At 53.5% G+C, this 10,593-nt stretch overlaps 1 protein-coding gene across 1 annotated transcript; it reads left to right on the forward strand.

Moving 5' to 3' along the window:
- Nucleotides 1-588: 588 nt before the first annotated feature.
- On the forward strand, nt 589-10,454 carry ANKRD2 (ankyrin repeat domain 2). The gene is given in 11 exon segments (XM_082636513.1): nt 589-681; nt 683-772; nt 3,968-4,069; nt 5,613-5,771; nt 5,879-5,986; nt 7,483-7,581; nt 7,930-8,028; nt 8,837-8,935; nt 9,046-9,144; nt 10,192-10,317; nt 10,319-10,454. Coding segments are annotated over 11 exon segments (1,083 nt in total). The 5' UTR covers nt 589-603; the 3' UTR covers nt 10,343-10,454.
- The last annotated feature ends 139 nt before the right edge of the window (nt 10,455-10,593 follow it).

A 10,593-nucleotide genomic window follows, 5' to 3' on the forward strand; every position in this document is an offset into this window, starting at 1 on the left:
CCCACAGAGGCCCCCTACGACAGACTGATGGGTGAGGTTTGTCAGGGACAAGTGGACTTGCAGCCAAATGCAGCGATGCTTCACTAGGGGGCACTGTGGGACCCCAGAGAGGCAAAGGCCTGCGTGAGCTGCGGGCAAAGAGGGAGGCGGCTGCTGTTACCGCCACCCACCGCCTGGCACTCCAGCCCAGATGAGGCAGAGTCTTGCCCCTCCCCGGAGCAGGCAGGGCCGTTTCACGGGACGGCCTGCGGATGTGGGCTTATCTTGGGTCCCCACATTTGGCCTTTAGGCTCCCTCACTGGCACTGGCTGGGCAGGGTTTCCAGGCATCCAGCAGGTGGCACTGCCATCAGGGCTAAGAGCAGCCAGCGATCTGTTGTGCAGAGCGGCTGCCCGGCCCATCTGGGCCTCAGCACTCAGGACAGAGGCTGGGCAGGCTCCTTCCCGCAGTCCCCGCTCTCGGTCCCGGGGCACTGGGCCCTCCGGCTCCAATAGGCCAGGGTTTGGGGGGTGGCAACTGTCCCTGCCGCCTCCTGCTCCTTGGGGCTGCCTGGGGTGAAGGTGACAGGTCGGGAGGCAGCTGGAGAATTGGGTCGGTGAGCTCATGACAAAGGCGCCTAGCGGGGCGGGGGTGGGAGCCCTGGCATATAAAGCCCCTGGGGCCCCGGAGCCTGCAGGGGCGGGTTGCGCGTGGTGCCATGGCGGGCTCCGAGGAGGTGCAGAGGGCCGCGGCGCTCATCGAGGAGCGGCTGGCACAAGAGGAGGAGAAAGAGGTAGGGCGGGGTGTGGGGCCCAAGAGGGTGCTGAGGAGACCCAGCTCTGCTGTCAAGGGAAGGAAGAGCCTGGCTGCCGTACCTGGCAGGAAGGAGGACAGGTGTCCCCAGGGGCCCAGCTGGCTCTACTGAAGGGTGCTCCTGAGAGGGGGCTGCTGTCAGTGGGAGACGGAGGCTTCAACCCCCAAACTGAGAGACAGTGGAGTGGGCGAGCCAAGCTGGGTTCCCTGAGACCATGTCCACCCACCTGGGCCTCGAGGAGACAGGCTGAGCTGCACAGAGCAGGACAGCTGGGATGCTGCCTGCGGATTGGGGCCCTGAGATCCCCCAGCTGCCGGCTGGGAGGCTGGGACAGGAAAACTTGCAGTGTTTGGTTCCTGAGGAAGGATAAAGACGGGGAGCAGAGTGAGAAAGGGATGCTGGCAAAGGAAGCATGGGTTTTCTAGGACCGCCAGCCACGCCCGGGGAGGCGTCTGAGCATGGGGCTCTGGGCAATTGTATTTTCTCTGGAATAAAGAAGTCAGGGAGGAGGGTGCGGGCTGGTCCTACTCTTCATTTTATGGAAATGAATACTTGACCTAGAGTCTACTCTTCCAAGAGCCCAGTGCTGGGAGGAATGAGAGGCTCAGGAAGGTCAGCCCCCGCCTCCTCTTTACCAGCTCTGTGTTCATTTTAGCTGACATCTGTCAGGTGCACGGTCAACTAAGAAACAAGGCAGAGTGGAAAAGGGTGAAATAGAGGTGTAACTCAGAAGTGAAGGAGCACAAAGGGCGGGTGAGGCATGCCGACCGTGGGCCCTCGAGGACTTCTCTGTAGACAGGAGGGCATTTGAGCCAGGCCTTCAAGGATGGCCCTTGAAGGATGGAGGTCAGGAGTGGGGAGAGTATTCCAGGCTAAGGAAACAACAGGCGCCTGTCGTTGGGGTGAGTGGATGCATGATTGTCAGGAGGAAGTCTGGCAGGAGGGGCTGAGGCTGGGAAAGGAGACAGGGCACAAACCAGACAGTGAGGACCACATGAAAGATACTTAGAAGATACTTAGAAGATACTCAAAGATACTCTGTGGGCAGTGGGGAGCCACTGCATGTTGTTGAGTGAGGCATAGTGGTGCCACCTGACCTGTTTTGGGAAGGCAGCTCTGACAGCCCTGAGAAGGACTTGGAGGGGGAAAGACTGGCCCTAACAGGAATGGGAGGGAAGAGATAAATCAGTGTAGATGTAGACTCCATTCTAAAAAGGAAGAATGACTGAATGGAGGTGAGGAAGAGGGAAGGGTCAGGACTCTGGTGGAAGAAGAGATGAGGACTAGGGAAGGGAGGAGAGGTTTGGCTGGGAAGGACCTGGACGGAGCCTGCTGAGTCCCCGCCAGGGCATCCCTGGATCTCCAGGAATGCCATTTCTCATTCCCCCAGGGCAAGTGCACCAGGGCCAGGCAGGTGAGTCATGTTGCTGAGCCATTTCTGGAGTGCCGCCACTGGACACAGAGACCTTCAGCAAGGGGACACGGAGCAGTCCTCATCCATTCATTCATCCAACAAATATAGCAGCAGGGCTTTCAGGGCCCCAGGTGCCCACAGAGCCAGCTTCACCACTGGTGCCTCCTACATGCCGGGCACCGTGCTACGCATTGGACAGGCATTCTCTCATTTCCTCTGTGCAGCCATCTATGAAGTAAGGTGGAAGTTTTGTTGGGTTGTGTTTCACCGACAAACACCCAATTCAATAAACATTTCTTGAGCACCTACTGTATGCCAACCTACAGAGACAAATCTGAAGCGAGGCGCTATGGAGTCTGGGTAAGGCGTGGGCAGGCGTTAGAGTCCCCAGTTGTTCCCACCAGGCCCCAGCCCAGCAGCATTCTTAGAGGAGAACCTCTGTTCAGCCTGCACCCTCTTCATGGGGTGGGTAGGGAAGGAGGGTCTTGGAGACCAGCCCAGGGGCTGAGGCTCTCTTGCGGGGGCCTTACTGGGCTAGGTCATCACTGAGGACTCGGAGGTGTGCAGAGCTGCTGAGCCCGCCTGCCACCAGCCGTGAACTCATTCACTCATTTATTCTCCAAACATTTGCTGAGCACCTACTACGTGCTAACTCTTGTCATCGGTGCTGGGGATGCCAAGATGATTAAGACCAAGCCCACTCTAGATGCCCCAGGAGCCCAGCCAGGGCCCCACATGCAGTAGTAGCTGAAGCCCTAGGTGATCTTGTCCCTGGGTGAGGATGCAGCATTTCAGGCAAGGCCGGCACTGGGGAGACCTCAAACCATGCAAGCCTGACATGGAAGGGAGATGCCAGTGGACAACAGAACATTCGAAATAAACACCTGGAAAATCAGCCCTCAACTGACACTTGAAGAGCATAACACCGGAGCTCGGTGTCGAACGACAAAAGCAGCTGAGAGCTCTGTAAGGGAGGTCATTCCTCCCCAGCTGCCACCTGGACTCAGCACCCTCCAGCCTGGACAAATGTCCCCGGTACATGGGGACTTCAGAGATAGGGGCACCAGCACTTAACAAAGAGTGCTTTCCTTTAGAAGAGAGGAAGCGGCCATGAGGAAGTAGTCCAGGCAAGTTGGAGCTACAAGTGGGGAGGAGACTTGGACAGAGTTTCCCCCATATTATTGAAACGAGAATAAGGTTAATACTTAGAGTTCACATCAAGCTGAGAGCTGGGGAGCTGCGGGTCCCACCCCTCAGGTTCCCTGAAAGCAACAGTTTCCACGCTCTAGGATTTCACGGATCAGTAAAATCTGAGGGAAAGAAGTTGGTAACTGACAGAGTTGCCAAATTTTTGTATTGTCAAGTAAGCCCACTAAAAAACAACAACAAAAAACAAAACTATCATCTCATCTCAAGTATTTCATCAAAGTGAATATTAAACACCAAAAAAACCCCAAAACCTCAGTGCTTGAAAAAAGTGAGTATGTTTAATTTCATGAAAACTCATTCCAGTAGCCCTTAATCCTGTTTTGCTGGGGACCCAGGGCAGTCAGTACACAGGCGTTTGAACTGGGGTTGGGGCCGGGGAGCCTGGCTCTGACCTGGGGCCTTCTGGACCAGAGAGGAGTGGGGCAGATGACGGGCTGGGAGGTCACACAGGAGGAAGTCCTTGGGGTCCTTGAATTTGTTGTGGGCTAGGCTATCTGGCCCCCCAGGCACTGCAGGCAGGCCCGGAACCCGTCCTGTCCTTGGCTCACCAGAAACTCCGAGGAACCACCCATCAGAAGCTGCCCATGGAGATGCTGGTGTTGGAGGATGAGAAGCACCACAGGCCTCAGAGTCCATCCTTACAAAAGGTTAAGGTAAGTGCTAGGAGAACTCAGTATCTGTGCAGACAGAACAGGCAGTTACAGCCTTGCCCCTCCTGGTGCTCCTCCAGCAGCTCAGCATCCCCGGGAGATGTTAGCGATGCAGCATCTCAGCCCCATCTCATATGTGTGAAGGAGAGCAGAATATGCCACCCCCAAATATACCACTTTGGCATACTGATTTTTTTTTCTTTTTGCGGTACACGGGCCTCTCACTGCTGTGGCCTCTCCCGTTGCGGAGCACAGGCTCCGGACACGCAGGCTCAGCAGCCATGGCTCACGGTCCCAGCCGCTCCACGGCATGTGGGATCCTCCCGGACCGGGGCACGAACCCATGTCCCCTGCATCGGCAGGCGGACCCTCAACCACTGCGCCACCAGGGAAGCCCCATACTGATTATTTTTAACTAAAGTTATCTGAGAAAAAGCCAGTGCAAGAAGGACACTCTGACCCTCCTTTGTTCCCCTGAAAGTAGCAAATAAATCTGCCATGGGAAGTTACCCTCCCTATATCAGGAAAGTAGAAAGCTTCCTTATCACTAGATATCAGGAATTCAGGGCTGAGAAGGCTATATAAACAAAACTTGTTTCTTCACTAATTAGTTCCTCCAAAAACAAACTCCTTTGTCTTTTCAGTATGGCACACATTTATTGTTTCTTTGTCTAAAATGTGTAAAAGCTGCCTGCTTTGGTCACTTCTTTGAGTCTCATATTTTTATGGACTACCATACATATGAAATTAAATTTGTTTTTCTCCTATTAATCAGTCTTACATCAATTTAATTATTAGACCAGCCAAAGAACTTAGAAGTGAAGAGGGGGGAAGTTTTCCTCCCCACGCCTGCTGAGTCAGAATCTGCATGTGTACAAGATCCTACGGGACTCATTTTGGAAGCGGCAGTGTTGGGGCAGCCATACAACAGGGCATGATGCAGGTGTTAATGGGCTGGGGGAGGCTGTGTGTGCTGACAGGAGACATCTGCACGCTGATAAGAGAAAAGCAGAGTTTCCAGACCACTGTGTGGAGGATGATCCCGTAGGATGCATGTCTGAAAGGGCATCAACGGAGCTTTGATAGAAGTTCCTCTGGGAGAGAAGGGCTTTCTCTTCAGAGCTTTTATGTTTCTGTATTACTTTTATGGCCAGAGAGAGAGAGAGAGAGAGAGAGAGGCAGGGAGGGACGGATGGAGGGAGAGAGGGAGAGTTGCATGGAGAGATGAGAATTCGTACCCTGTTCTGGAGGCCTGGGCTAAGAACTGCCCTTGAGATTTCCTCATCAACTCCCCACCCTATGTGGAGCCTTGAAGCTGGGCAGCTCCCAGGCAGCCCCCTCAAGCCCGCCCCCCCCACCCCACCCCGCCCCGTGCATCTGTGTCTCAGTCTCATTGGCTTCACCTAGTCCTAGGCGGCAGAGCTAGACCTGGATTCTTTCTCCCTTGAGAGGCTCCCCCTGTCCTCCACCTCCAGCATAGCTCAGAGGTCCCCAAGCCCCACATTCTGTGCCCCAGTGCGGGGCTTGATTGGCTATCCCCACGCAGGGTCAAGAGCGCGTGCGTAAAACATCCCTAGACCTGCGGAGGGAGATCATCGACGTGGGTGGGATCCAGAACCTCATCCAGCTGCGGAAAAAACGCAAGCAGAAGAAGCGGGAAGCCCTGGCAGCCTCCCAGGAGCCACCTCCAGAGCCGGAGGAGATCGTAAGGGTCCTGGGGAGGACACCTGTGTGGGCAGGGGGAGCCAGGGGAGGGGGAATGGCTCAGATCACAGCGGAGCGGCCCCCAGGGACTGCATTCGCTCTCTCCAGACCGGCCCTGTGGACGCGGAGACATTCCTGAAAGCGGCGGTGGAGGGGCAAATGAAGGTCATTGAGAAGTTCCTGGCGGACGGGGGTTCCCCCGACACCTGCGATCAGGTGATGTTCCCATCGGGCCCTGCACCTGTGCCGGCCTCCCTTTCGGAGCTGACGCCCGCACCCCGCCCGCTTGTGCATTCTTTGAGAAGAGGCGTGGGTGTCCTTTGGGAGGGGGCCCCTCAGAAGATGTGGGATGCCCCCTTCCCCACACAGGAGTTTTTCTAAATCCTTAGACCCTTTCCAACTTGAACCAACTCCAGAGTAATAAACACCTGGATTTTTAGGGGAAAAAATGGAATGGAATCAATACAGAGTCCAAGACCAGGAGATCTGGACTCGAATCCCACCTGTACCATTCCCTAGTTCTGGGACCTGTGGCTGGGCCCGTCACCTCCCTGTGCCTGTTTCCTCCTTCGTAAAACTGGCTTCTCCTCTCAGAGCATGTTATGGGGATCAAATAGAATATTAGTGCTTCAATACATATTTATCCAATGAAAAAACTATTAAAGCACATGCTTGGATATGATATTTTGTGTTGCATTGTATATCATACTTTTAACAATTATTTTTATCTTAAGGTTAAAAATATATATATAAAACATGAGACATGCCAAATCAATTTTAAGTGTACAACTCAGTGGCATTAATTACATTTATAATGTTGTGCACCCATCCCCACGATTTTCAAAATGTTTCCGTCACCCATCATACTTCTTTTTGTTTTCCCTGAAACTGCCTCTTTCATACTTTGTAGGATGCTCTCTCGAGACCATATCCTGGGATTGAGCAAATTAATGGTCACCCCCTTCAGCCTGCATTACTGCAGGCTTAGACTACATGTCCCTTCCACTTTTTAGATTCCAGAGTTTTAATCCTCTTGGTCTAGCTGAGCATCTCCTGCCTCTGCGCGTTGTGCTAGGTGCTAGGAGCACAAAACCAAAAAGACCAGGGTTGACAGTAGCTGGGAGACTGATGCACAACTGGATCATTAGAATATGGAAAGATATGCCCTCTGGCCTGAGTGTTTCAAGAGACCAAAGCAGAAAGCCGACTGCATTGGAAAGGAAGTTCATTCCCTCCTTGAATCAGTAATCAGGGTGCACCTGCCCATCCTGGCCCTGGGCAAGGCACTCAGGGGAAATAGTCAAGTAAGACTCAGCTTGCCTTTGACTGTCTATCACAGTGGAGGGTTGTCTGGACCCCTGGGACAGCTATGGCCTAGAGGTTTCAAGAAGTCGATGACACTTGAGCTGCATCTTCATGGAGTTACAAGAATTCATCAAGCACTCACAGGGAGTATGGGCAAAATGGGCATTTGGGCACAGGCAACAGCTTGTGTGTTTAGGGGGCAGTGAGAAGGTCAGAGTCCCCAGTGCATAGGAGGCCTCCAAGGCTGGTCCAGATAGAGCATGAAGGAGCTGGCGGAACATGGAAGATATGGGGACCGGGCACAGGGGTCAGAATTGGGCTCCGATAAGGCCTGGGCTCAACTTGGGTGGGCGATGGGCTCAGGCCTGGGGCCAGAGTTTAGGCCCTGACAGTTTCTCTGGGGACAGTTCCACCGGACAGCACTGCACCGAGCTTCCCTGGAGGGCCACATGGAGATCCTGGAGAAGCTTCTAGAGAGTGGGGTCACTGTGGACTTCCAGGATCGGGTGAGCAAGAGGGCAGGTATTGGGTGAGGGGCAGGAGGTGGGTCCAGCACTCATAGATTCCCTATCCCTGCAAACCTCCAAACTGGGACATAAACAAGCTGCCTCGGGGGCCAGGCCAAGGTTGTATGACCTTGGGGGGGCCCCATCTCCTCCCTGAGCCTCCTCTGTAAACCTGGCTTGGACAAGATGGACCCCGAGGGTTCTTTGTCTCCACTCCATCCATTGCTCAGTCATTGGAGTGGCCCTATCCTTCCCTGGATATCTGCCTGCCCTCTTGGCTGGGGTCGTTTCCCCCAGGGCACTTTCTTCCCTGTAGCTCTGCAATTAGGCTCCACCCTTCCTTTCTAGCTGGACTGCACAGCCATGCATTGGGCCTGCCGTGGGGGCCACTTGGAGGTGGTGAAGCTTCTGCAAAGCCGGGGAGCAGACACCAATGTGAGGGATAAGGTGAGGCCATAATGCTCACAGATGTTGGGGTAGCAGGGCGGAGAGGTGGGGGGGAGAGAAGCAGAGGGTAGAAAAGCAGAGAGCAGGAGGGTAGTGAGCTAGTCTGGTTTCTGGAGTGGCTGCAGAGCCCAGGGATGGGTCCTTGCCATCAGCTGCAGCCCCTTGGAGACCACCATCTGGGGATGGGAGGAAGAGCAGAGGAGAGGGGAGGAGACGAGATCCACTAGCTTGGCGGCTTTGGGACCACCCAAAGGTGCAGGATTTGTTCACCCATGCCATCGTTCATCATCCTTCTATCTGTCTATCTATCTATCCATCCATCCATTCATTTATTCATCTGTTCACTTATTTATTCATCCACCATTTTTAATTCACTCAATCCTTTGTATATAACCTTGAACAAGTGACAGCCTCTGAGCCTCTGTTGCTCATCTATAAAATGTCTTGCAGAGTTCTTGTATAGATTGGATGGGAAAATTTATGTAAATTAATTATTTATTCAACATAAGGCTAATGTTTTGTAAGATTTTGCTGTGCTCATCACATAGTCATTTCTCAATAAATGGCATCTACTATAATTATTTTAAAAGGGCAGAGGAGTGAGCGTGAGAGGGGAATCATAGAAGGCTTCCCCGAGGAGGTGGCATGTAAAGCCTTAGAGCTGATCATCAGATAGGGTGATGGGAAATTACAGCGTTCCCTGCCCCTCCTTGGGAGAAGGGTTAGGCTAGAGTTAAGACAGCCCCCTCCCAGAGGCATCACAGTCCAGGTCCCTTCAGCCAGCAATTCCTGATTCCTCCCAACCCAGCTGCTGAGCACCCCCCTGCATGTGGCAGTCCGGACGGGGCACGTGGAGATCGTGGAACACTTTCTATCCCTGGGCCTGGACATCAATGCCAAAGACAGAGTGAGTGTCTGGGTTCCTTCATGCCCAGCCCCACCATAGGGGGTTCCCTATGCCCCCTGAGGGCTCCCACATGCCCCCGTGGGCCATGCTGAATGTCTCACTGGTTCTAGGAAGGGGACAGCGCCCTGCATGACGCCGTGAGGCTCAATCGCTACAAAATCATCAAACTGCTGCTCCTGCACGGGGCTGACATGATGAGCAAGAACCTGGTAAATTCACTCCTTTCCTGATTCAGTAAACAGTGTGCACTGCTCTCCTAGGCCCTGTGCTGGGCACTTGGAAGAAATACAGAACTGAGCAAGACTCGGCCGGCCTGCCCTTGGGGCAGTCTCACAGTGGAGGGTTTCTCTGGGCCCCAGGAGATTGGGGGCCCACCCGGCTTCCCAACTCTCTCTATGCTTCTCTACATCCAGAAAATCTTAGTGGAGAAAACAGCCAGGAGGGACAGGAGGAGGATTTCCCAAAGGCCCCCAAGGAGACCACAGGCAGTCCTAATGTCCAGGCTCAGGGAGGCCAAAATCGTGGAGGGACAGAGGCGGAAGGAAGCTAAGCACTCAGTCAGCACGATTGTTCCTAGCACCCTGTGTTGGCTCCTGTGGCCCTCCAGTTCCTTTAGGAGCCTATGTCCCCCCATCCAAGCTCTTCTTTGGGGCCCAGAGCAATCACAAAAGAGAGGAGAATTGGGTAAGGGGGGACCTTGACTCAAGAAAGGCTGGGGGGTGCAATATAGGGGTAGGAGATTAAGAGGTACAAACTGTTATGTATGATATAAGCTACAAGGATATATTGTACAACACGGAATATAGCCAATATTTTATAATAACTCTAAGTGGAGTATAACCTTTAAAAATTATGAATCACTGTATTGTGCACCTGTAACTTATATAATATTGTACATCAACTATACTTCAATTTTTTTAAAAAAGCTAGCTATATGAAAGAAAAAAGAGAGGCTGAGGAGATAATGGGATAGTTAGGAAGATAAGGGGAAGGTGTAAATGAGGGCTTCTCAACCTCCCACGTTTTGGGTGGGATAATTCGTTGTCGTGGGGGGACTGTCCATGCATTATAGGATGTTTGAGCAGCATCCCTGGCCTCTAATCAAGATGCCAGTAGCATCCCCTCCTCCGGTGTCATAACCAAAAATGTCTCCAGACATTGCCAGTTGCTCCCAGTTGGGAACCACTGGCGTAGATGAGGGCACCTCTTTGTACAGACTTCTGAACTGTGACTAGATATCCTCTTGTTTCCCCCAGGAAGGAAAGACCCCCACGGACCTGGTGCAGCTGTGGCAGGCTGACACCCGGCACGCCCTGGAGAGCCCGGAGCCGGGGTCAGAGCAGAACGGGCTGGAGGGGTCTGCCGAGAGTGGGCGGGAGACCCCCCCAGCCTGTGCCAGCCCAGTAAACGACTGTCCCAGCCCAGCCAGGCACCTGGCCTGTCCCCTGCATACAGCCGGAGGGTCATAAGAACGGCCCCCAGAGCTGAGGACCGCACCATTCCTCTGTGTACGCCCCAGGAGCACCCACAAGCTACCGCAATTTTAAAAAAAAAGTCATTTTTGCTGTGTGTGATGTTCATTTCTATTTATTTGTGACTGAAATATTTAGGAATGAAGGAAGACTGGGGGCAAGGGCGGGCTCAGGCAAGAGGGGAAC

Source organism: Mesoplodon mirus, assembly GCF_964341445.2.
Source record: "Mesoplodon mirus genome assembly, chromosome: 2".
Taxonomy (NCBI): Eukaryota; Metazoa; Chordata; class Mammalia; order Artiodactyla; family Ziphiidae; genus Mesoplodon; species Mesoplodon mirus.